General features: G+C 39.3%; 3 protein-coding genes across 3 annotated transcripts in view; 2 read left to right on the top strand and 1 right to left on the bottom strand.

Moving 5' to 3' along the window:
- The window catches only part of stk32a (serine/threonine kinase 32A), a 60,017-nt gene extending 49,175 nt beyond the window's left edge, over window positions 1-10,842 (bottom strand). Inside the window, exons 1-4 of the mRNA XM_034139923.1 lie at window positions 10,566-10,842; window positions 8,959-9,467; window positions 3,727-3,782; window positions 1,856-2,007 (exon numbers count right to left, since the gene is read on the bottom strand). Coding sequence (XP_033995814.1) covers window positions 1,856-2,007; window positions 3,727-3,782; window positions 8,959-9,010 — 260 coding nt within the window. The 5' untranslated portion in view covers window positions 9,011-9,467; window positions 10,566-10,842. The remainder of the gene's footprint in view (window positions 1-1,855; window positions 2,008-3,726; window positions 3,783-8,958; window positions 9,468-10,565) is intronic.
- Window positions 10,843-13,541: 2,699 nt separating this feature from the next.
- On the top strand, window positions 13,542-15,815 carry LOC117490265 (cytokine-like protein 1). Its single transcript, XM_034139922.1, has 4 exons — window positions 13,542-13,772; window positions 14,149-14,193; window positions 14,482-14,628; window positions 15,692-15,815. Exons 1-4 carry the CDS (start codon window positions 13,620-13,622, stop codon window positions 15,746-15,748), a joined length of 402 nt encoding a protein of 133 aa, XP_033995813.1. The 5' UTR covers window positions 13,542-13,619; the 3' UTR covers window positions 15,749-15,815.
- A 2,271-nt stretch (window positions 15,816-18,086) lies between these two features.
- The window catches only part of stk10 (serine/threonine kinase 10), a 38,825-nt gene continuing 29,878 nt past the window's right edge, over window positions 18,087-27,033 (top strand). Inside the window, exon 1 of the mRNA XM_034139921.1 lies at window positions 18,087-18,575. Coding sequence (XP_033995812.1) covers window positions 18,417-18,575 — 159 coding nt within the window. The 5' untranslated portion in view covers window positions 18,087-18,416. The remainder of the gene's footprint in view (window positions 18,576-27,033) is intronic.

Below are 27,033 nucleotides of genomic sequence, written 5' to 3'. Positions count from 1 at the left end.
CCACCCAGGGGGATTCACGCTGCCAAAAGCATTAACTTCCAACAATTTTCTTTTGTCCAACACAGCATGCAATCAAGCAAGAAAGCAAGCGCTGGCATTGTTTGTCTGATGAGCCCGTCCACTACACATCTCTCTATCCTCTGTGCACCTCCTCAGTGGTTTTCCCTCTCTGCTCTGTGCCTGTTTTCCCTTTTCCTGCGACTCGCTGTCCTTTCTCTTCCTCTCACTGTTTGTCTTCTCTAATTCATTCCTACTGTGGGAAGAGTTTTGTTTCCCCCAAACTAGTTATAAAACAAAGCTTTCAAAAAGATATTAAATGGAAATGGAAGAAAAGGGAAGTAGGTGAATAGAGGACAGAAAAGTGGGACAGAAGACAAAGGTTGGACAATCCTATCCAATGAATATAATCTCTTTGAATTGTTCACATTTGCAGATTATTTTACAGGGAGCTGCCTGAACCAAAATGGGCAAGAAGTTAACCTGTAAACAAAAAAAAGGAATTATATATAATACTAATAAAACACAAAAGTCTACGTCTTTGGAAGTTTCTTTGTCGTGCTTGCACAGACATTCCCTCCTCTCTGCCTCTCTGCTTGACAGAAAGAAAACCGCTTCCTCTCAAACGTTGGGAGTGCTTATCAAGAATTAATGACGCCTTTCAGACTGAAACTTAACAAGCCATACTTATCAGGGATCTCAAAAGTACGATTCCTGGTGCTAAATAAGCTCAGGCTTTCAAATTATGATGAATGAGTTAGTTAAATACCTGATGAGTCATCTTAGATTAGCAATTGCTTTTGAAATAAGCTTGTACAGTGTTGAGGCTAAGACGTCCTCGGCCCTCAAATGCACTGAGGCAAACAAGAAGCTGCCGAGAGAGGAGAGTTGGGCCCATAAAAGTGGAGCTTGGATCAGTGAACAAACTACATTTTCCTTTTAGCAACTTCAAAGAGTGAGATGATGACGCAGAGGCTTGAGAGTGGGCAAATACACCTTTCTGAATGCATCTAGAGACTCAATCCAGAGCTTTCTTTAACAGCACATGGTCTCTCTATGTGTCTGTGTGCATTCACATGTTTTATGGACACAGTATGGTCCATGGTCACTATAAAAATCATGTGGTTGACACAAAATGAACTACAAAATCATTCAAGTGGCTGCTACGGCTGATGGCAATAACCAGTGTATACAAGCCTTTGTGAAGGCGAATCTGCTGAAGTGGAAGCCATTTCTAGTGTGCTTAAAATGTTACACAGCTGCTTTTTATATTCATGTTTAAGGGATTGAGAGGCTTATTCCGTCAAAGTCACTCAGTGGATGTCAGTTTGAATACAAAAATAAGCTAGAGTTATTTCTTAAACACTAAGTAAGGAAGGATTTAGGGTTATTTGTCATTAACAAAAAAACCTCACAGACCCAAAGGGGACATATTGTGCTAATTCTCAGGTTCATTTTTGTATTCTGGGATTTGACTGGAACATGTTTACACACTTTAATGTTTGTCATACTGTCTGTCTGCATACTATTTTCACTCTCTGTCTAAAACGCCCAATTTCAGTGCCTGGCGCTTTAAGCTCACCTCATGAAAAGCCCCAGTCTGCTCTGATTGGCTTGCGAGAAAAAACATGGTACACCTTTGCATAGGTCGTTTTCATGCTATAGGTGGAGATACTCAGATAGGGGCTGGTATTAATCCACTGAGCCTGCATATGACATAGGAAGGGGTTTGTATTTTCTGCAGTTTATGTTGGTTAGTACGCACTCCAAATACACAAATGTCACAGCACAAGCGCTAAATGGTATGTCCCCATTAATTGATAGACAACCCCACATTCACTTAAGCACATTGACTTACCAAAAGTTGACCAAAAAAGGGTGCTCAAGGTTCTGCATTATCTGCAGCTCTTTCAAGACGTTCCTCACTTCATTCCGCTCCACACATTTCAGCTTGTTCATGTACTTCATGGCGTACATCTTCTTAGTGTCCTTCTTCTGCACAATGCAGACCTGATGATAAGATCACAAAGGGGTCCATTAATTCACGTCTGTGCTCAACATGGTTGGAATAATGTGTTCGTGTTCTGCCTGTATATGTTAGTCTAAGGCTAAGCCTTCAGTTCTTTCAAGGCTGTTCAAGGTGACACATACTTTGCTTTCTGCAAACATCCATTCATACAGTAAAGACTGCAGTCCTCACTAACAGTATTGTTACATAGACATTTCTCTTCGATAAAAATGTATTGTATTAAAAATGTAATTTCAAAATGTCTCACTCTACCCCCATCTGTTATTTGTAGCTAAAGACACATCTCTAACCTCCTGTTTATAAACCGAATGATAAATAATTCATTATAATAATAAATTAAATTTTGTTAATGGTTTCAACCTACATGTGTCTTTAATATCTTTTGTATTGTGTTAGATTGTCCAATGTTACATAATTTAACTTTTTAAATAGTGTTTGAGGCTGCAGTTGCTCACAAGTCTCGCAGCAAATTGTGCTTCCACCTGGAAATACAAATAAACTCTTGCTTGCTTTCTTGCATAAAATGCTTTCCAACAGCACTTTCAGTGTATTTAAGTCAGTGGAAATAAATTGCAGTACTTATGTGACGCAGCAAAACGGAGAACATAACACCTGGTGCAGTGTTAGCTGTTAATGCATGACATTTCAACCCTTTTAACAATGTGTCTAAGAATGGACACTATTTGTAATATGCAAAGGAGTTTTTCCCCATATTTATTTGTCCAAGTGTTTGTCTGCTACACATGTCAATAAGCCAGTGATTACTGCTATCTAAGGGAATGATCTGTGGAGCAGCTGGCACAGTTAATCAGCCAAACCCTGATCACATCACTCCTCCCATTGAACAGCTTTCCATCCTCTGTGATTAGACTGCTTATCTGTTGTTGGAGTGTGGATGCTTTGTGGGACTGTGTGCATGTGAGTGTGCATCGCTATATGTGCTTACTATAAGTGCTGCTGTGACCTGCTCTGCACTTTATGACTTAAGAGCAAGAGGACACATGACTGCAATCGACTCAGATGTGTTTCTGCAAGCTGTTGGTTGGTCTGAAGGAAATTAAACTGGAAGGCTATACTAGACTATGTTGGTTTTATACTGACAATATGTTGCCCGTTATCCACTTAGTTTACACTATATCATTTTTCAAGCTTAATTTCCCCTGCCTACAGCTTCAACATTGTGAACATATGCAGCTGCTTATTGTCTAATTTAACTGTAAATTCAACATCTTGAGATTTTGGAATATTGTTCAGACAAAACAATGTATTTGACGATATCAAAGATTAACTGAGAAATATAGAAAATAGGCAAATTAATGCGTGATGAAACAAAAAAGATTTGCACCCCTTGAATCACGTGAGGATTGTGATATTTAATATACAGTACACAAGATTGAATATGTTTTTAAGGCAACATTGTATACGTATTGCATATTTATTCGTCTAGGGACTGGTCTTTTATATTGGATGTTTTTTTCACATATTGTTATATGTTTGAGCTTATTGAACTGGCAGGCTCTCCTGAGAAATACTACGGTATGAATTATGTTCTCCTTGAATGTGTGTTTGTTTGTGTGTCAGTACTAGTATTGTGCTGTTGTATGTGCTTCATCAGTCTTTGCCCATAGCTTACTAAACTAGTTTCCCCTTGGGACATTAATAAATATATGTTTCATATATGTATCAAGACATAGACTTACTTTTCCAAAGCTTCCTTTTCCTATTGCTCTCAGGATCTGGAAGTGGTCAAAATTCACTGAGGGAAAGAAAAGTAGAAAACAGTTAATTTTATATTTAATACAAAACAGGAAAAGGTTTTTCTCTACAAGATTACTTCACAAGATCAATACCAGATAGGCCTAAATGTATTTGCTGTATGGTAAACATTTGAAAAATGAACTGTATATGCAAGCTAAAGTAACCCTTTTTTAAATTAAACGAGGCCATTGCCTTACTTCAATGGCAATAGATGAAGGTTAAGCTTCAGTACAGTTACAGTTGGTACTCTGTGACTGTGAGGTTTCATTGAACTCATTTGAAGAAAGTAGACAGTCAACCTGAGGCAGCAGGGCAACCACAGGTCACCGACAATATAACAGAGATTTCAAATAAGCTTCAGCACAAAGACATATTTTATGATCGTTGCATGTTTTCCCACTGAACAAAAGACCGATAAGCTTCATCTTTTTCGAAGCTCGATATCCTCTCAGCCTGTCCTCAGGACACTTATTGAACAAGATTTCACTCACACACACAACCTTAAAAAAACAGAGCCTCCAGCTCTCACTCTCCTCCATCTATCAGCAACTTTTATTACCAATTGGTACCAAATGGGGCTGTTTGTTTTTTTTGCTGCCATGACAACCAGGACAGAAGGTTTTTCCCTCTTTTTGTTATCCCGAGCATGAAACAGCTGCTTCCCACTCTCTGCACTCGTCTGACACACACACTCACACACAGTTGCACACATTTGTATTCACAATCCTTCATCAAAATACACACATATATTGGACATAAACATCTACTTCTCTTGCAATGGCACACACACACGCACGCACGCACGCACGCACGCACGCACGCACGCACGCACGCACGCACGCACACACACACACACACACACACACACACACACACACACACACACACACACACACACACACACACACACACACACACACACACACACACACACACACACACACACACACACACACACACACACACACACACACACACACACACACACACACACACACACACACACACACACACACTTTCTCATTCTGCCTGCAGTCACTAGATCTATTGGATGTGACAGTTAATGTTATGCTCTGTTAGTCATGTATCACTGGCACTTACTTCTCTCACATTATCTATGTTGGAGTGTTTACACAACCAAAGGGACTATGTGAAGCATAGGTACATGCATGGACTTACAAATGATGTACACAAAGCATACACACAGTCACACACTCCGGATATACATGAGCTACTTGGAGATTCAACTGTGTTGTTTTTTTTTTCTTTTCAGATTGACGGACAAAGGGAAAGGGAGAGAGAGCAAGGCCAACACGGAGAGATTGGGAGGGAGTGAGGTGAGGACTCATATTTTACTAGCAGAACACTGAAGGGTTTAATGCGCAATAATAAATGATGGACACATGAGTAACATAGCGTGTAATGATTGAATTCTGCACATGATTGGAATTGACACATTGGCAGCTTTTCCATGGCTTAAACTAACTGAGGAAACCATCTGATGGAAGACCTCAGCTGCTAGTCAATTTGAATTTGACTGACACATGCTAATCAGATTGGATTGAAGTAACCACGCTTGTTCAGTTTGGGCTTCACACTCTTTCAGGCTCTCTGTATGACTGCACTCTTCTGTAGGGTATACGCCTGTCTTGCATCTTTGTATTTTAGTATGTCCAAATTAAGCCAACAAAATATAAAAAAAAATGTTTTCTGATCTGACCCTTCATCCACACTAAAGTCCTGCATACACTTCAAACGCGCTCACAGGTGGTTTCTTTTATTCTCATACTTTTTATTGCGTAATTTAGGTCTCTCCAGACTGACCCCTGCGGAAATGTGCAAATGACCACATTTTCTAATATATGACAATTATAATTAAGAGTTTAAGGCCATGTTTTTTAGACAGTTGATCAAACTGAAAATGCCATATTGAAAATCTTTTTGGGCCTTATGGCATAAGCTTGGTTAAGGTTTGTGTGGCAGTAAGGAAAAAGGAAAATAATTGTTCTTATTGTCAACAAATAACATAGAAAAACAACAATTTGTAAGACAGTCCATCGATACAATTTAACTTCTTTACTCTGATTGTTGCACTCCCAAGCACAGACATATCCCTACAGAAGACATACATATTTGAAAACCGACAACAAAAATAACTTTTAGTTTAATTTTGTAAAAGTATCTCAACAGATGTTTTCTATTTTCATTGGTGGAATACACATTTGGTACTTTTTGTTAAGAATGGATCAACTTTAAGTAAACCAAAGTGTTTTATGTTCATCTTAGTGAAGGACCACTGCAATACGGTGGCTCATGTCTTTGTTTTTATATTGCAAAACTCCTCAATCATAAAGTGATTGTCTGACTCGATGCAGCAATGCGTTTGCATGGTTTGAAAGGAAGCTTAATGACCCCTAAAGCACTTTGTGGTAATTCAGATGTACAGAAACAGAAAAATATGTAAATGAAGGGCAAATAAATCAGGAGTCCGTATAAAGTGAAGAAAAGGTGATTACAGAAAGCAGAAGGGAACTAAGAAGAGTAAAACTAGCTCAGCCTCAATACCAGAGTTTGACTGTGATGCACGGTGTTGTTGTATAGAACAAAGAAAGGTTGATTTATTCATTATTTTCTTGTTTAAGTGTTTCTGTGCGGTAAACATAAATCACGTCTTCAAAATTAGCCGTCTCATTGTGGACGCACGGTCTCACTCTGTTTGCCTCTCTCTCTCTCTCTCTCTCTCTCTCTCTCTCTCTCTCTCTCTCTCACCCCCCCCCCCCCCCCTCTCTCACTGACGCCTGTAAATCACTTAAGGACCCACCAACATGGGGACATCAGCGCTCATGCTGTTGCTCTGACAACTGAAACAGAGCCCATGGGTCGATGTGCCACGGTGATGTGAATAAAGCATGATCAGCAGTAAACAAGGTCTGTCCATTAACCAGACCCTCCTGCTCACAGGGTGAAAAACGTATGTGGCACATGGGGGAGCACATGTGGGACACACATCATTCTCAGAGGAGATAAACATGTCTTGACAGAGTTCACCTTCATGCACATGCCTCTCTGTAAATCTACTCAGAGTTTGAACCACAACATATGCATCACTGACTCCAGCAAGGAAAGCAGTCTGTCTGTACCATCCAATAGCAATAACTTATTCCAAAAATGATAATGTTATTTTTGGATAACCTTTCTGCTGCTGCGTTTACTGTTAAATACATGTCTAGGAGGCATATGACATCAATTTGATTTTTTGACCCCCTTTTAGACACAATTAGATTATAGGCGTCAAACACGAAAAGTAAGGGGCATAACTAATTTATCAGAATTTCACACTTATTTATGAAAGAGGACGGCCAGATGTAATAATCTTTTTTAGATCTGACCCAAAGTGACAGTCAGAATTCTGAGAAGTCAGAAAAATGTATTAAACAAATCGGATTTCTGATGAAAGAGTAAGAATTCTGAGAATTTCCTAAGAACTTAAACAAAAGAAAATCTCTTGTGGTCAGATCTAAAAGAAAAATTAACACGTGGCCTTAATCCTCATCCGTATTTATTTGAGTCATATATGTTCTAAAATTAATACTAATATTTTGTATGTGAAATATGGGAGAGTGCCAAATTTTTGCAGACCTGTCCTTTAGTGGAGCTTTGATATGCAACCACAATGGGTTGGAGGGCTCAACCATCCTTGTAAATAAGTAAAATGTTTTTAATAGCTTTACCCACAACTGTAATTAAAGCTGTCAGGTGCACAGAAACTTCAGATGAAAATCACCGTGAGCTACGCTCGGAGCATTTACATTTGGTAATAATATATATTTTAAAATGCCATTATTTATTAATGTGCACTGTTGAATTGACAAACAAACGATCCACCACTGTTCCTGAAGTGTAAAGTGAAAACTCAATTTGCATCTTTATTGCTACTCAGAGGGTGATGGATACGATGTTAACCTGCCCGGTTCCTCTGACCTCACTACGAGAACCCGGCCTGTGTCTGCGGGACTTTCATCAGCGAGGGGAATACTCTGAGAAGGGCTTTTTATAATCTAAAGTAAACGATGGGTCTCTTTGTTTATTATTTTCCTGCCCTCGGTTAAATCACCCACGCTGTTTTTCTTTTAGAGAGAAGTCAGGAAGGTGCACTGTTGCATTAGCTCAGAGTTCAGAGACGCTGTGTTGTGAGTGACATTTGCAAAACAGCCCGCAAAATTACCAAGCAGCAAGGTTAACCGTGGATAAGGATTTCATAGAGGTTGCCTCCAGTAAAAAAGAGAAAATATGAATTTCCTCACCATGGGATGCTGCTATTTGACACAGTTGTGGTTAAAGAAAATGCCACGAACAATACTAAATCGCTTATTTAAGCAGAAAACCTTTTTTTAAATCAAATATAACACTGCCAAAAACACAGATATTACAACTCTATAAAAAGACACATGCATCAGGTCATTTAGGATACCAGATACAAAGAAAACATTACAATAAGGATACACCTGGGGAAGCCGTCTCACTCCAGACTAAATCACTGCTCATGTAACACTGACTTATTTGAAGTCCTTGGGGGAAGCCGGTGGAATACATTTCAGAGACAAAATCGCAAATCAATACATTTCACATTTTATTATCTACTCAGGTCACCAAGAAAAGGGAACATACATTTAAACCAAGAGCTGTGCCAATCAAAGTTATAACTCATTTTAATGCTGACTTAAAAAGCTTAAAAAAAATTAAGATAATAGCCTGGCAAGATTCATGCCAATTTCAGGAATTATAAAGATGAAGCCAAAAGCTAACATTACTGAAAAAAGTCCAGAAGCATTTTGTGGATATCTTAATCAACTTTTGATTCTATTCTATTCTATTGCCTCATATATAATGCTGTGGCCACATCAAAGTCAAACTTTGGCTACAGCAAGGGGTATTACTTCTTTTCCATTTGCTGAGGAAGAGTAGTGGCAGACCTCATCAGCATTACATCCGTCAGGAGCATTTACTGTAAGTGCACTTCATTTTGTTAGCTAATAGGAATAGCTTAACACATTGATAAGGCTGCAGAAAAGATGGACAACCTTGGATGAGGCAGTCAACGATGGCGCTCAAAAGTAGAGCAACAAAGATGCAAAAATGACGAAAGTCGTATAAGAATATTTAAAGTTACTCACCATCGTCTGATTCCTCGGTGACCGAAGCCTTGCTGGACTGTCCGAGCCCCATGGCTGCTCCTCTTACAGATTCTCCTGTTCTGCTCCCTTAGCTCAACTCAGCATCGAACGGCCTCTCCCTCTGAGACGCACTCATTGCCTGGTCAACAGTAGCCCCTCACACACACACTCACACACACAAACAATCACACGGAGTCTCACGTGCATGGAATGCTCAGCCCTGACACGAACTTGCAGACTTTGCTGACTTTAACAGGTCCTGTCTTCTTAACTCTCCACCTTGACACACACACACCTCATTGCACACACACAGTGGAGGGCTAGTGGGAACACTAGAGGCACTGAAGCGCTGACACACACACTCACACGCAGTTCCACTACTGTGTAAGTTTCTCGTCTGTCCTCACTGCTGTTCAGATAGATGCAGGCAGAAGGAGGACCCTCGCCAGGCAGGAGGTGGGGGGGTGATGTGTTTGTGGCTTTGACCCTCTGATGAGTGAGAGTCTAACCTGTGAGGGGAGGCAGGAAAACATGACACCATCAGCAGGGTGAAGGCGGGAGGGAGGAGGGAAGGGAGGGAGGAAGGGAGGACAAGTGGAAAGGTAGAGCCTCTGACACATTAATGACACAGCTTTTAATGATAAATGGAACCCTAACCCTGACTGACACATTCTGTTTAATTAAGATACAAAAACAAAAACACATGCTTGCCAAGTTCAAATACCTGTGATAGCAGGTCGTATTAATTAATGCTAAGGACTTGATTAGAAATCAACTTGATTAGCAAAAAATTACCCTAATTTCTATTTGTACAGGTCCCCTTCCTTTCCTTCCTTCTTTACTTCATCTGTCATTTATCAATTATTATGTTTTCATATCTTTATCATAATCTCATCCCAGTGGAGCACCTTCTGCAGTGCATGTGTGATGAATGGCATGAACGGTTTTCCCATTAGGGGAACAAAAATGGGAGGCTTTTTGATTTATAGTTTGCTGGCATTGTGTACTGTAAATGGGATCCCTCAGGCTGCCCTCTTCAGGACGTGAGATTATGATAGTTACTACGCTTTGTTAGAGACGACAAACTGGAACTCTGCTGCCTCATGAATCCATTACAAAAAAATACAAAACATAAAATTAATCAGAATATAAGAATTCAATTTTTTTTTTTTTTTTTTAATATCTTATGACAATATGTATAGCTTTGGTTTGAAATGGTATCATTTTAAACTGGATGACAGCATGTCCCATAATAATATCTAACAGGAGAATGAATGACTGACCTGAGTAACTGAGATGCATTTGAGGGTTAAAAAGACAAACTTCAAGTCATCGTTGCAACAATCAATCCGCAAGGGGAAACCCTTCCATGTTTGCCTTTCCTAGACTATATGATAAGGTCATTCACCACAGTAATATCACAGTAATCGATTTTGGGTTAAATTCAATATTCAAAAAGTAGTGCGTGGAGACGCAGTGCTGAGCTCCCTGCAGAGGACATTGTGCTCGGAGCCTCTGTTATCTGATCAAATGGGACAAACATGCATTGACTAGAAAGTATCCCACCTTGTGTGCATGTATGCAGGGGGGCAGCTGTAGGTACCTACCTCTGAATGCCGCCGGAGAGTTGAGCCTGGCACCATTTCCCTATCCGCTTTGCTGCAGAGATGCGAGGCGACAGCGCAGCAACAGTGCAGCTCAGAGCTTCACTTGTCCGGTGTGAGGACGACTACGCACCGGGACACCTGCCACCCGAAAAATGAAAACCACACAGCGAGACGTGACTTGCGGGATTGCACCGATGGAGTGCGATGAGAAATCCCGTTTGTTTTCTGGACGACGGGCAGAGATAGCGGTTTAAGGGGGGAAACTGCTCGGCACTGATGAGCGACTGACCTCCACATCGCCGCCTGTGTAATGCGCTGCTGGCCAGCACCGTGCGTCTGGAGAGGCACGTTTCACGGGCTGGTCAGGCTGCTCTGCTGTGGGACTGGGGGTTCCCATGTCGTTATTATACACTTAGCTAAACAATGGTATTCTGTGATGCATTTCTACAAAGATTCCACATATATTACACCTTATTGTTTATAACTTGAATATTTTGGAAATATTACAAGTAGACGAGTGTTCCTGTCATAGTCCTGTCCTGCCAGAGTCACTCAAAATACCCTGTAGTGATTTTGTCTTGCTTACATTATTGCCCCAAATGAGGGTTGAGTGACATAATCAGATAATGTATGCACTTTTAGCTTAAAAAAAAGTCTATGCCTGTCACTTTAAAATGTGCATTGCCTCAAAAATACTCCACTTTATTTATTTCTGCAGGCAGTTATTTCCTCTCATGGTGCCAGAGGTCACGATCAGCTTTAGCACAGCGCCCCCTACAGCTGATACTGCTTTGCCACTCTGCTCGCAGGCTTTTCAGCCAGGCACATTGTCGACCATGCTGTTTCAACCTCGTGCCCCCCCCCCAGGTGAGGGGCAGCCTCTTTATAGACGAGCTGAGCCTGCTGTCTCATAATAGCCTTAAAACTTATATGGAAATAGTAATTATACTGGGAGAACATTGGATAATGTCTTTATGGTGTTCCATAATTAATCTTTTCTGACCTTATGTGCTTTATGGTATTCCTTTTTTATAGTCTCCTTAGGCAATAATGCAATATCCCTTTAAGATGCTCTGTATACTATGCTTGTAAGCACAGAGTACGTTGGGCCTACAATACTTATTATTTCATTAAATGTAGGATTATATCATTATGACCTATTCTTTTGAAAATATGTTATCGAGATAGAGTTCTACAACTAAACGGATGTATTAAACCTCTATTATAAGATTATCTCCATACATGATCCTACATTTTCAAATACAGAGGAAAAGATTTAAAAAAAACATGTGAGTCACCTGATATATGCAATGAATATCTATGGTCTTAAAAACCATAATATGGATTTGCCGCATTGGAATTTTCTGTCATTAGGGACAGATTCCTGTAGTCCAATCTCTAATAATTCATTACCTTCCATGGCCATTAACTACTAACTGTAAAACACATCCTTCCATTACAAGGACTGTCACCCGTGTCCCCTGTTAATTGAGTAGGCCAAGGTCGAGAGGAGAACGGCTGAGTGGTGGGACTGTGGGACCAGAGATATGCTTACAGCCCACGCTGCACTTTTTCTTCCTCTTAACGCCTCTCCGTCATGCCAGGGCACACTCGGTGTGGGCCATCCATCTTCATACAGAGGAAGGGGACAGACCTCAAACTATCAACACAGACTGTGAGAGGTGACGAGCATCACTCATCTCCTGTATTGTGCGTTTGGCGGCATCAGGGGGTGTACTCCTCTTTTAAATGAGATGAGTGATGCCAGTGTCATATCACACCTGGAGAGAAACACAGTACAGACACTTAACTTACGGCAGGCCCAGCGTGTGCCAATGTTGTCCTAGTTTTGTAATTGAGGATATTATTTTGCTTGTAAAAAGAAAAGACACTTCTTTGCTGAATTTCAACATGACACTTAAGCATGCTGGACTTAAAGACTGCTCATGAAGATGTAAGGTGTTTAACTCTGTGAAATTAGCCCCATCTAGTGAGAAAAAAAAGACATAACAGGATATGACAGCATCTGGTGTTTATACAGCAAAGGTATTAAAGGAACATATTTAACAGCATAAATCACTGTCATGATCAATATTACAGTCGGGGTCTCAACACCACACTCCCCTACCCAATGCAGAGATGATAGATTATGGAACACGTGTATCAGGGTACAGGCTTATTTATTTAGAGATTTATCTAGAGACTGGTAAAATACAGTCACTGTCATGTTTGTTTTTTTATAATTGTGGTACAAATACTAAGAGATCAAATATATGAAACCTAATATTGACTAGTGGAAAGTAACAAAGAGCATTTATTATTCTTGACTATAATCTGAAATTATTGTATTTTTACACTGTCAAATGTATTAAATTGAGACATTTTAACTTTTCCGATGAAAAATTATCATATCAAATGTATTCAACACATAAATGCAATTCTTTGACTTTTTTGCATTTGATCAGTTGGGGAAAATGTAGAAACTACTCAGCTGTCCATAAATAATGTAATATTAGGCCGACGTTCACCAAGGTTAAAATGATTTAGACAGTAAAGCATCACTGATTATATTACAATATCACAATAGTCAATATTCTAAAAGGGTATTTTCTGCATTTCGAGTATGTTTGCGTATACAATTTGACATGTGAAGTAAAAGCATGACTTGGAGCATGTATTTCTACACTGTGGTGTTGATACTCTTACTAAAGTAAATTAGAATTTGACTTCTTATTCAACAACTTACACTCTGAAATAAGAAATGCCTTGCTGAATATCCCTTCATTTCTGAGATTATTATGAATGTATGTCTTTCCAGTATAGAGATCTTTGACAAAAATGTACAGCTCACACTTCTCTCTTGCCTTTTTTGCTTTTTCCATCTGTCTCATCTTACACAATGGGTTGTCTCCTGTCAATCCCCTGCAGTTGCATAATTATTTTGGAGCAAACAGAGGGTGTGTTGAAATCTGTCTGCATGCATACGTGGCTGCGTGTGTGCATCAGTTCACAAACAAACATAGTTTCAGTTAGTGAAGTAGGTGTCAGGGAGTCATGGCGATCTTTAAACACTTGTTTCTTGTTTTGTCTCTGGTGCCTCTGGTACTGAGCTACCCTTTCTTCCCCCCCACATGCTACAGCAAGGTGCTGAGCATGGCGCGAGATCTCACCCAGATGGCTGCAGATCTGAAGAGGGGCCATGAAACTGTAAGTCAGCTGCTGCATGTTTGCTCTATATCGATTACATTGTACACTAAAGTTTGGTTTAGCATATATTCTTAAATTGTTTTGTGTAACATTTTTCTGTGATGTTTTCAGTATCTAGTGCTTATTATTGTACTTTGGACAAATAGACATAGTATTCCTTCATTTATTTTCTAGATACAAATATGCGTCAATGTAGTTTAATCCAATCTGATCAAAACAATAGTGAGCTTGTAATTTGTAGACACATTTCAGTTGGGTTTGTTTTGGCAACTGTGATTTCTAAGATAAGGGATAGGTTTAAAGAACTATATAATATTATCCTGTCAATGCTGAATTCTTGAATTTTATATGTATTATATGTTTTCCTTGCATCTAGAGTTACTGCATGGCACACATGCCAGATCTCTACCTTGATGTCCATGTAAGTATGATTTTAAATTCCCCATGATTGTCACATGTGTTGATGATGCTAAATTGTATTTGTTATTTTACATGATTGGCATGTATAAATGTACTTATTTCAAGGTAAAAAAAAAATGCCCTTAAATATCTTATCTGCTACTTTTAGTTGTTGTTCATCCATCACTTTTTGTTTTGAGTAGTATCACTGTCCAACATTTTTCCACACTAACAGCTGTGGTATTTTGTCTGAAAACCTAAGCTGTAAATCACGCACTGAGACACTAATTGCTACTCATGCTGAATGCAGAATGCCTGTGTGATGCACAAAATGAGGACCTACATCTCCCTGGTGGAAGGCCTGCGAGACCGCCGCTGCGCTTACACCAGAGAAGTGATGAAGCTGGGGTACACTCTCAGACAGCTCTTCATCTTCATGTCGGAGAAATGTCACGGGGTAAGATGCGACAAATGGTCCAAATAGATTAAACACAACGAGGCTCAAATAGCACTATATTATATGGGGACACACAGTAAAACATCTTGCAGAATATAAAGGGATTTATACTTTGCCATTGGGGCTGTAGCATGAGCATTCAGTGACTGTAGATGTAACAGGCCTCAAATGAATCGCACTGACGTCTGACATATAAAGATACATTTACTGTATGCAAACATTAAATAAGATTGCAGAGAAATTATTCTTTTTACATTATCTGTACTTTTAATGGACCTCAACATGTGCCTTTTCTGTTGATAGAGGAGGTTTTTGAGTAGTAATTGTTTATATTGTATTGTTAGTAGAAGTTGTGCTGTTTATCTTAAAATAAGGTGACTCCCAATCTTAAAAACATAGGTACACAGGATTTACAGTAATAGGTATTTATATAACATCATTTATTAAATGCCCAATTGTTATTCCTGTATTCCCAATACTCTACAGTAGTTAGATTTTGTTATTGGAACATTATACTTAGAAAAAAAATAAAAATGGTACAACTGATCCTTTATCTACTGCATTTACACTGAGCCAAAGTCTGCACCACTGCAGCACAACATAAAACAGAAAAGGAAAAACATTTAATGGGTCACTCAGTGGGTCATATCACGGGATTAAACAGGGTTTATGATTCAGATTATGGAACACATTCAGATCACTCTGGATATTTAAGCCTTCTCTGCTGAACTGTGGAGACAACTCGTGTTGGTTTGTGGTTATTTTTTTATTAACAGCTTTATATCACTTTCACTACGGTCATTTCAGAAAGCTTAATTACCAGAAAAAGGTTGACCTAGAATTAATGTCAACAATAGCCTGAAATTACAATGTGTGGGTGTAAGTATACACACGCATATTGGTGATTTTCTGTTTACTAGAATGTTTAATTTCAGATAACAATGCATTCAACTTGAATTGCATTTGAGATTGAGCTACTGCCAACAATAGAAACGTTGCATTCAAATATCTAAATCAATTGCACTTGTTTTAACTAAAAACATCTATTTGATCTTTTTTTCAGGACTTGGTGTTCACAATCTATGACTGTGCTGTGCTGGAGCGCTACCCTGGATACTGAGATATCAATATTACTGTCTGTCAGCTATACAGTCCTTCCTTAAGCATGTGCAATGACTAAAATACGCAATACTAAATCTATGGTAACTACTGTGGAATCAGACTGAGGAAACACATAATAAACTTTATGGAAATGCCTTCTATTCTGATATAAGTATATGATATCATATTGTACAAAAGCTTGTTAGTGGCCTTCAATACAGAATGCAATATTGTACAGTCTTTCCTTTTTTAAGAGGTGAAAGAGGTCTACTTCAAGATCTCTGCTCTTCATCATCCACTGGTCAAGAATGTTTTTGGCACAAGAGTAGAGTAGTATAGAAAAACATAAGCATATAATTGAAAGCATCAAAAACAAACAAAACAAAATACCCTATTGTCTTACATCTAACAATAAAATACATATTTGATTTTTTCTAATAACTTAAATATGAAATACATTATGTGAATCCAAGGGGTGCTAGAGGAAGAGAAAGTGCATCAAGTTAACGCTGGAGCTTCATTAACTTTTTGTAGTCACAAAGTACAAACACAATCGCAAGTAATGAGAGTGAAGGGATTAGTAACCTCTGTGGGCCAGTGTGGACTAGCATGAGCTTGTCTCTTTACTGCAGGCTCTATAGGGATTTACAGAATGAAATCTCTCTTTCACTTTGTATCAAGAGTGCAAAGTGACATTAAGAGAACGTTTAACAAAGTGATTAATTTGGCATTACGTTGGAAATAAGACAAACTTGCCTAATATATGATGGATAAGGGGAAAGAAAACTGCAACAATACATGCACAATCCTGTTTTCCAACCCATTTAAACCGCTCACTTCAACCAAACTTCATGTCCATAATTGGTCATTCAGCCGTTAATTGGCTAATCTTTTCATATAATAGAACTCAGAGAGAAAATTACTCATGCAAATTAGGTGGTAAATGAAGGTCAATGAGTTTCCTTTAGAAGGGCTTTATGGACTGATATAATAAGACATCCTCCTTAATGTCAGCATTGATTTGAGTTTAATTTTGCTGACAACAATCATTTGTACAGAGAACAGCGGATCAGGCACTCCTCAGAAATTGACTTCCCAGACTTTAACTCACATGTTTTCTTCTTCCACCTGAGGTTGATAACACAAAACTGCACATCGGCTCAAAGATATCAAAACGTACTTCATCCCTCCATTTAAATATTTGTTATATACAAATAGTGTTTAAGTTAAACTGATTAACGAAGACTGAGGGGGGATCAATTTAGAATTTTTGTTCAAATGCCTTTGCTGATTTGTAATATTATACAGAAGTTCCTCAGATGCTAAAAGGTAAAAAAAAAGAAGCTCCAGACTTAAAGAAAACTTCTTTAAGTCTGAAGTTCTCTCAATAAAATATGTTATCATATATAATCATATTCCTTTCTATTTAGTTCTCCGTAACACTTTATTTTTGCAGAAATGCAATTTTAAAATGATTAGACCAAAAAAACTATTCAAACAGACAATTAGCTGTCAGCATGATGATGTGATCATATACTGTAGGGCTAATTGATTTTTTAATTATTATTACAAGAATATATTGATATTATTCAAAAGTCTAATGTAATATCTTGAAATTGGTCTTGCTTTTTTTATTTTTACTAACAAATATGACCCATGAGAACAACAAATCATGACATTTGGGAAGTATAACATTAAGAATGTTGGACATCTTATTTGATTAAAGATTTAAACGATTATTAAGATACGTCTTTCAAAAAATCTGTCAATCATTTTAACAATACTTATGTATTCATCATAGGCAGTCCCTGGTAAAACTGCTCTGTCTGTCTGTATCTGTGCAGTTTTCCACATGCACCAGTTCACTGAGCTGACTGCGCCACTGGAGGGCGCCATAGCACTGTTTGTTGAACCAGCATGTCTTCTGAATGAAAAGAGAAAAACAGTGCAGGTAAATTAAAATGAAACAAATTATTAATTCAATCATTTCTTATCTTTTGTTTTAGTTTTTTATTCATTGACATTTTATGAAAAGCCAGAGTTTCACATTTTTGTTATGTAATAAAACCGATAACGTATAGGCCTAACTAATAGCCTTACACATCAGGCCTGTAGTGATGCAGTGTATATAAGAACAGCACAATTGGATCACTATTAGTCAGTAACTACATTCCACAGTGGTTTATTTGTGTTAATGGCACAGCTGTTTTAGGACACGCCCAGCAACAACCCGGACATGCAGTCCTTTTACCTCATCGGTGCGATAGTGACGACTGCATGTTCTTTGAAAGAAACTACATTTCCATGACGGCAGTGGGAGGGTTGTTGCGTAACAAGGTGGGGCGTTTTCGGCCAGTCGGAAGCAACAAGTTGCCCAGCAGGCTGACAGGCGGGCGGTTACTCCATCGTGTTAGCAGCGGCAGGTGGTCAGCGCGCGTCCTCAGCACTTTGTGAATGGGATTTTAACTGCAGAGCCTTCAGAGCACCTGGTACTCATGGACTGCGTAGAATAACTTCTCTGAATTTGTTTTACCCTTTTTTTCTCTCGGACGCGGGAAGTGAAGACTAGTAATTTTGCGTTTTGACTGTTTTTTGACGGGCTGCGCTTCTCTGTGTGCGTAATGCTCTCTGCGTAGAGCCTGATCATACTTTTTTTTTTTAAGGTGGATATTGTTGCATTGTCAATAATGGCATTCGCTAGATTCAGCAGGATACTCCGTCTGCCTACTATTGAGATGAAAAAGAAAGTCAAGCAGTATGAGCACGTTCACCGGGACATCAACCCAAACGATCTATGGGAGATTATTGGCGAGCTGGGAGACGGTGCGTTTGGAAAGGTCTACAAGGTGAGTGTGATTTCAGAGACACGAGGCACCTGTAAAAGGACCATGCCATGATAAACCCTGTTAGATGTTATAATCACCTCAAACTTCAATGATAAGTCTCTCACCTGTTGCCAAGTTCAGTAACACTGAGTTATGTTAGAAATGTTTCTTGACTATCTACGTTTTAAATGTCACTTCTCCCCCTGATCACTCGTGTTCTCAAGGAAAGGTTACAAGTTTGTCCCTTTTTTTTAAAAAATACAGTCCATTTAGGGATAAAACATACATTTTCTTTTTTTGTGTTGGTTTTTAGATGTCAATCACACCAGAAGGACTGTATCATATGTCAACATTCTTAGAATATTTCCTGATAGAGTTGTGAACAACTTCTGATCACCTGTAGATGCTTCACATTGCTGAGATTGTGTGAACTGAACTATGTGGTCGATCCTCTGTCAATCAGAGTTATCACAGATTTGATTTGATTTCAGATAAAAGGATCTACCTGTTTATAAAAATAATCATTCATTGTACTCAAGGACGGCTGACATCCTCTTGCTGAGATCCACTTTATCCTATTTTCTTCCTGTTTCTGAGTGTCTTTATGAAGTCACTTGTTTTCTCGCATATAATCCACACCGTTTTAGTAAAAGAGAGCACTGACTTCTCTTGTGAACAAACATCTGTGGGGTTCAGAACAGTCCTAAACACCCACTCATCGCTGTGAAGCATCCACAGTGACAGTGAAAGCACTCTTCATTAGTTTATCAGCTCTTTTCCAACCTCAGCAGCAGCACTTTTGGCTCAGAGGCGTTATTTAATCTGGATCTGTTAGCCGGTCAGCCCCTCTGTGAAGCATGGCACAGGCACTCTGTGTGCACTGCCCAGCTGAGCACAGTGAAGGTCTTTGACGCAGCATGGGCCTCAGTGGAAGAAGTGATGCCTTACCAGAGGTCTGCAACAGAAAATGAAGTATTTTTTTTAGACTCCACCATATTTTGGTATTTTATTTTTACGGGACAGTATACACACATGGAGAAATTAAACACAAGCGCATACATTGGAAGATACGTCCCGAGGGTGGCTTGTTTGCACTAACATTAAATGTAAATAGTCAAAATCCTTCCTATGTGCCACAGGTCTGACCTTATGTAAGTTGTCGAATAATGTATCTTTTGAGCAGAGCTAGCATGTGAGGAGTCCTGTGGGTAGCAGAGAGAAACACAAGTGGAGCAACCAGTATACCATGTAAACAAACAATGCTTTCAGTTTAGTTTTAAAGCTGAGGGAAAGAATGAACAGAAGGTGCTTTCCATTTTAAGAAGCCTTTAGACACTGTTCATACTAAAGCTGAACATGCAGCACACACTATTTGTGGTTTATCATTGAGTTGAGCATGATCCCACTTGAGTAATTGGCAAGTTCACCGACTTGTTATGTGTCCCCACATTTTCTCTTTCTTATACAAATGTCAAGCCTCTGCTTTAGTTTCTGTCTCCTCTCCTTGAGTGGGTTGGGGGAGGACAGCGCCACACCTGCATCTGTCAGATTAAGAGGGGGGAGGCAGAGTGGGAGCAAATGAAGGCCAAGAGAGGAAATCGGGGGACTTCATCAGGGGACAACAGCTCTTGAACTTCAGTATAATCATCTCATGTGTGGGAGAAAAAGGCATCAAGGGGTGTATCGCACATGTTTTCCGTTGTTAATCTTTGATAGCGAGGGGGCGGGGGGGGGGGCTTGATATCTCTGTCACAAGTGAATTCAGCTGCTTATCAGACTGTTGGGGGCATGAGTGGAATACAAACCTGCTTTCGGGTGTGTGACATGCAGGAGAAGAACAATACTGACTGTCTCTTATATGAATACTTGTCATTTGCAGGTGGCAAGGACCCCGCTTGTAAACGACATGTATCTTTGAGATATAGTTAAGTGTTCATTGAGAGGACAGAGTGCTCCTGTCAAACTGGCTCTCTAAAGTTTAATGTCATCATTGGAAGAATAACAACTCACTTAGTTTCGCAAGAGGAGTGTGTTTATATCACAGGAACACCGCGACAGAAGTTCTCATAAAATGCAATATAACCCTCATGCAACTTTTCTATTGTTGATATTCCACTGCAGATAAGTGGTCAAGAAATGATTGACAACAGAGGAAAGTGAATTGCTTCACACAATTGTATATTTTTTATAAGCTTATCCGATCTTTCAACTTTTAATGTAAGATATTGCATAGAGTTATGTCTTCTAAAAGTTATTAGTTATGTTTCTTATGGTCAAACTGCTGGAAACGGTTTTGTTTTTGGAAGACTCACATGCCAGAAAGGTCAATAACCTCTGGTTAACTGCATGATGAGTTCACATCCTGACACCCAATCATCTAAAAAGTGTGTTGGCATTTCACATACTCGCATTTCTTTTGAATTTTCCCTAATTCACAAAGAATTCATGAAATCTAGTAACTTATATATTCACTTGATTGATAACACAACAACCTTGCTAAACGTTACACATAGTACATATTTGACAGAATTAACCCATCTATTTCACAGAATTCATTTTTCAAGATCCTAGCAGAAGGAAACGCATGCACACAAGCAACCTGTTGTTGACATTCTCGGGATTACTGTGTCACAAGTTCACAGTATCACTGTTCATCATCATTTGGAGATCATACAATACAGGAATACATTAATACAATGTTGTGCAGATTTTTGTAAATGCTGACATTCTATGATTGTATTGTAGATACCCCTTTGGACCCAGTCCAACGACAATACTAAGCACTTTGTCGAACAACATTTTAACCTCACTAAAATCAGCTGGTGTTGTGCTCCGAGTCAAGATGTAACTGACTGAAGCACACTTGACACTACTTCATAGATTTAAATTGCATTTTGATTTGATTGCATTAGTCATGTTTGATGTCCTTTTGGTTCATTTCCTGACACATTGCATGCAATGCTGCAATATGTTGCACATCCCAGACATTTCTGCCTGAAGGGTAGAACATAGACCTGCAGTCTCTCAAAAGTCATAACAAGAGAATGTCTCACTGTTTGTGTCGTAGGATGTTTTCTTTGTTTTCTGCGCATCTGTCTATGCACATGCTTGTACTTGTTGGAAAGAGTGAATGCGTGTGAAGGTGTGTGGCCGCAACTCAGGCATGAAACAGAGGAGTGGTGTGGTTCCCCTCACTAATTAATGGGCCACGTGCCACTGAGCGCGCTGCCCTGCTGCTGCTGCTGCTGCTGCTGCTGCTCAACCGTTTCCATAGACACAAGCAGGTTGTAAGGTTACCCTCCCTCAAATTCCCATTGTGGGATTAACCATAGAGCATCTTATCCCTGTTGGTCTGTGATGTAAAAGAAAGTAGACTTAAACTGCGGCGTGTACTTTGCCACACACTGAGGAAGTATTGAGTTGCTCTTGATCCAGATTAACAAATGTGGTTTATGAAAACAGTCTCAAAGATGGGAAAACATCAGTTGTTTTTGGAATTTGTTCTAAAAGAGTGTGAAGTGTCCTTGTGTGAAAAGGAAAGAGGAAAACACACTTTTTATACAGCGTTCTTAAAGGTAAGACAATTGTGTCGGTCTAACTTGCATTGACAGATGGTGGAACGAGTGAAAGGCTTATAGAAGAAGAATCAGTTGAAAACATGATAATCCTCTTCAGACAAGTGAAACAGAAAACACACTGGGTGTCACCAGTGGGGGGGAGGGGGCACAGGTTGCAACATCCTCTCTGCAGAGGAAAGCCACAAGGTCTATGTGAAATGCCATAGTCTTAAATTAGAAAAACGGAAGTGCCACATAGACGTATGTTGGAGTTTATTCAGTGAGACCATCGCCAGACTCTGGGTCTAATCTCGAAGTACCAGCTGGGCCCACAGCGACTGATAGGAGCCCTGTTGAGTGGGCGTGGGCAGAGCATGCTGGGAGTCCCTGTGATGACATCAGTACTGGCACTTGCATAAAGCCTCCTATGCCTTTCTACATCCATGTAATGCTGCTAGTTAAGGGCCTGAGACAAGCAGGACTTTCATGAGAATGTATTATACTGATTTGAGTGTCAGAGCCATTGCCTATTCTCAGCACATGATGAAATTAATGCTAGAAGCAGAATAACCCACTTAAAGTAACCATATACTGCCTCTTACTCTCAGAGACATGGAGACATTTGGGTTTAACTTTTCTTTATTCGATTTCCCCTCCGTTTCAAAGCCCCTTTTAACTTCGCCATTTAAACACTTGTTACTTACTGTATGCTGCCTGCGTTGAGTATGCTGTCGTCAGGGATTGGATCTCATCTCTCATAAGATTCATGCTTTTGACATATTGTGCAAGGGCTTGCATGAGTATGAATGATTGAACAAAGCAGTGTAGGGTATTTTCTCTCAAGGCTCTTTGTGGTATGTTGTGATTTCCTGCCCCAGCGACCTGCTTTGTACTTGTGACCTTCTTGAATGTGGGACATTTTACCTCGTTTGTCAAAACTTTCACATCCTGAAAAGACTCATTGCTCTATCTTGGGGTGTAACTTTTGAACCCTCTCTTGGTTATGTGCTTCACGCCCAGTGGATGCATGCTTTCACGCAGTCAGCAGGTTGTGAAAGAGAAGAAGAACCTCACTGCTGTGTTGATAGAAACCACAGACACGACCATTACTTTGTCTTCTCTTGTATAAGTCTTGAGTTGTGCCAAAAGAGTTGTGAAGTTTACTGTTCTATCTGTTCTAGCTGTAGGTAAAGAAAAAAGTCTGGCTTTGCAGCCTTGACTTTTTTTCAGTCACTCTCCTGAACAGGATGTTCAATAAGTAAAGAAAGATCATCATCTCTCTTAAAACAACTGAGTTCTTTATTTTTTTAGTAAAAACAAGTATCTGTTTACTTTAGTGTATGTCGTCTTGCTACAGTAACACCATGGTATTCTGGGCATTTTCTTGAAAAAAAGTTCACTTATGAGAAAACCTCATGTTGCCATAACAATATTTTGACAGCCATGTTTAGCTAACCCTTATTTGGATGAATGGATGCTTTACTGCCACCAGTGTGGAGGTCTTGCTGCTGGTAGAGTGCTTTTTACTCTGTAACATGTGTCTTAAAACAGAGTGACCTGTCTTGTGAAACAAAGGCATAAACCCATATAAAGTGAAAGGCCTTGCTGTAGCTGCAGAAAAACATTCTTATCTTCTAGTTAACAAGTGTTGTATTGGTATTGGCAAGGGCCAAGGTCTGATATCAGTGATGCAAGTAATATAAATTGTATTAAAAAAAAAAACACTAACTGAATAATCTCCTCTGATTTCCTTGAGATATACTTGTTGCTAATATTTGTGTTGTATAACAAATATCAAGCTTTGTCTTCTACTGCTTTAATGTATTGTGTTGTAATGATCAGTACTAGCATCTTTGTTTGTAGATGTATCTGTATATTTCAAGTTAAATAATTATTTTACAGGAAAATGTAGATGGGTGTGAGGGGGATTTTTACTCAGCATTAAGTTACAGAAGTCCCTCTCAAGCAGCTCCTACAATATCAAACTAGTGAATGAATCAATCTGAAACTGTGAAAGTGAGGGGGACATCTGCCCCCATTTCCAGTGGAAATTAGGCCTCTTTGTTGTACAAAGATTTTCTCTAAATGACTTTCCGTTCTCTCTTGATCAAGTGGTCACAGTATGCCTCTTCTCAAACAATGGTATTGTAGAATTACAAATCTAAATGTACATGCAAAGGCGTTGCTTGTACAGCTTGTTTATCTGAATGAGAGATTATTACTTCCAAAGGCGTCTGCTGTCAAAGGTGAGGTTTTATTAGCTGCTGTCATAATGTAGGAGCTGAGAACCACATTCCTGTTTGCAGACACATGGGAGAGCCCCAGGAGGGGGGGCAGGTTACAGCTTTATGACGGGGCAAAGGTCTAACATACACACATTCCCCTTTGGTACTTGTGTGTGTTTGTAGAAACTATAACGCCATACAAAAGCCGAAAGTACACGTCAGCATGTGGTGTGTTCTTCCAACCTGGAGGTGACTGACCCTAGGGAAAGTAATGTGTTATTTGTTACAAGAGGTCATCTGGTCCATTACCATTATGATTAGCTATTCCTAATTCTTTTCAGCCTACAGTCTTAATGGGCAAAGACTCAAGGAAAAGATGTTGAGAAGCTGATAAGTCTTTTGAAAATCTGGTTAATTTAAAGCTTGAAGTTGTTACTTGCCTTGGACTTCCTTTCCCTTTTGAGTGTGATCCAGCACTTTTCTTTTAAACCAACACACCCTTAGTAATTATTAATGCCACAGTCAACATATACAATACTAAACATTGTTATTCATAGCTTGATTACATTTTTTTTTAAATACTTGTCTGTGTCTGAATACAAAATTCTACACACACACACACACACACACAAGGCTGGCATCATGTGCTTTTATGTGTGTGTTTACTCAGTCTCCCTGTACATACAGTATGTTTGTATGCTGACTCATGGGTCAGTTACATCTGCTTCTTCTAAAAGCTGCTCGTCAGTCATGGTTTGTGGCCTTCAGACAGACTGTTACTGAAAACAGATGGGTAAATATACTTGACAGGTAGGCGGGAGAAATACAGGAAGGGATGACAGATAAAAGATGTGCAGCGGGGCAGGCAGTGAATGATGAGGCAGGAGTGTCGAGAGGTGTGCTGCGCATATGCTGCAGTGTGAACATTAAAAACAGGAAAAACAAGATGGAAATAAGTTAGATCATCATACCCAGGTTTATGGCTATACATGCAAACAATAAAACCGATGGATCATTAAAATAAAGCATCATAAAAATAAAGAAAATGGCAACCAGTGCACAAACATTTGGATGAAGGCCCAAGTCTCTAAATCTTATATTTTCAAATACTGATTATTGATCGACTTCAGTTGTTATTTTGGCCCTAGAACTATAATATTAATGTCAGCTTCCAGTATTTTTATTAAGATGGTAAATACATTTCTCACTGCAAGATACAAAAACATTTTGGCATTTAGATTGTAGTACTTTTCTGTTTTTACAGTCTATCATTTTTTTTGTAATTGACTCTAGTTTATTTACTCAATTCCTATTGTACTTTGTCACAGCTTGCATGTGGTCTATTAAGATATCATGGATATCACGGTCTTTTATTGGTCATTTTGTTGAAGAGCATGAGTGGGTCGGTTAGCTAATCCTTTTGCACTTATCCTAAATGAAAGCGAAGACACTAATGAACAGGAAAAGGAACAGGCAGCGGGACTAGTTGCGAGACGAAGCAGAACCAAGTTCTTCTGATCCCCATGGAAACCAGTCCCCAAACAAAGCCAAAGACTGTTGTTGTCCTCTGGAGGAGAGTTAGAGAGAGTGAAGAGTCAGTGGGTTAGAAGCAGCGAGGCGTCATTTTCTCTCGGGATGGCTACAGAGCCAGCAGTAGCTGACTGTATTCCTGCTTCTTCAGTGCTTTGGTTGTGAACTGTTATTTTGTAACTTAATACAGTGTTTATGTAGATCTTGCTGTCATCTGGCGCCTCTGTGTTCTTGTCATGTTTCATTTTAAATGTAAATAATATGACCACTATAATCCCTAAAAGACAGATGCTTAATCAATTCCAGGTTATAAAGTAGTGCGATGATACTTGTGCTTTTTCAATTATGCATTAGCTTTTCCTGTGTTCTTTCACACCTTTGGTTTTCTAGAAAAGAATGCTACATACAGTATCTGCATGATGCATAGGAGCCTGAAAGGTGGGGAAAGTAAATCAGGATGAGAAGTAAGGTTAGCAGACTCTCCATAAATCACAACAACAATGGCATAAAGTGTTTAATTCATCTGTCAGATAGTCAGACAGGCATTTGTGTTTGCTGGGAGGAACTGTTACTCGTATTTTCAAGGTTGTTCCGATTTAAAGAGGATGATGCCTCCTCTTGCAATTATTCCTCTCTTGTGTACATACAATAGCACACAAACATACACACTTGTGCATTGATGTCACGCCAACTTGTACAGTCAGGAGGTCCCATGTGAGACACAATGAGGCGTTTCAGGGTAATTTCCTCTCTGGGCAGTGTATATACTTTGTAAGGTGCATGCATAAACAAATATGCATGTTTGCATACTACTTGAGGACCCTTGACGTAACACATTCCCCCCGCCACGCACCACATAGATGCATGATGAGTTTTCAGTCTACCCTCTTTTTCAACTCCCCCAACCATCTGAAGGCCAGAGGCACATTCCTCAGCTTTGTTCCCACTGAGATGTAAAGGTGTGTGTGTGTGTGTGTGTGTGTGTGTGCAATTGTGAAGCTAGGTCATGGTGTTGCCCGTTGAAAAGTCAAGATTTATTTGTGCACCGTTAATATTGAGCTTAACAAAAAATGAACACATCTGTCCACTTATTCACTTCTTCTTTTGTTTTGATGTGGTGGCAGACATTCATGTCTTTGTGTTTCTGTTAGATCATAGTGTTTTACT

Source organism: Trematomus bernacchii, unplaced genomic scaffold (assembly GCF_902827165.1).
Source record: "Trematomus bernacchii unplaced genomic scaffold, fTreBer1.1, whole genome shotgun sequence".
Lineage (NCBI taxonomy): Eukaryota > Metazoa > Chordata > Actinopteri > Perciformes > Nototheniidae > Trematomus > Trematomus bernacchii.
The sequence above is the reverse complement of the archived record's forward strand: the minus strand, read 5'-3'. Positions and strand labels throughout refer to the sequence as shown.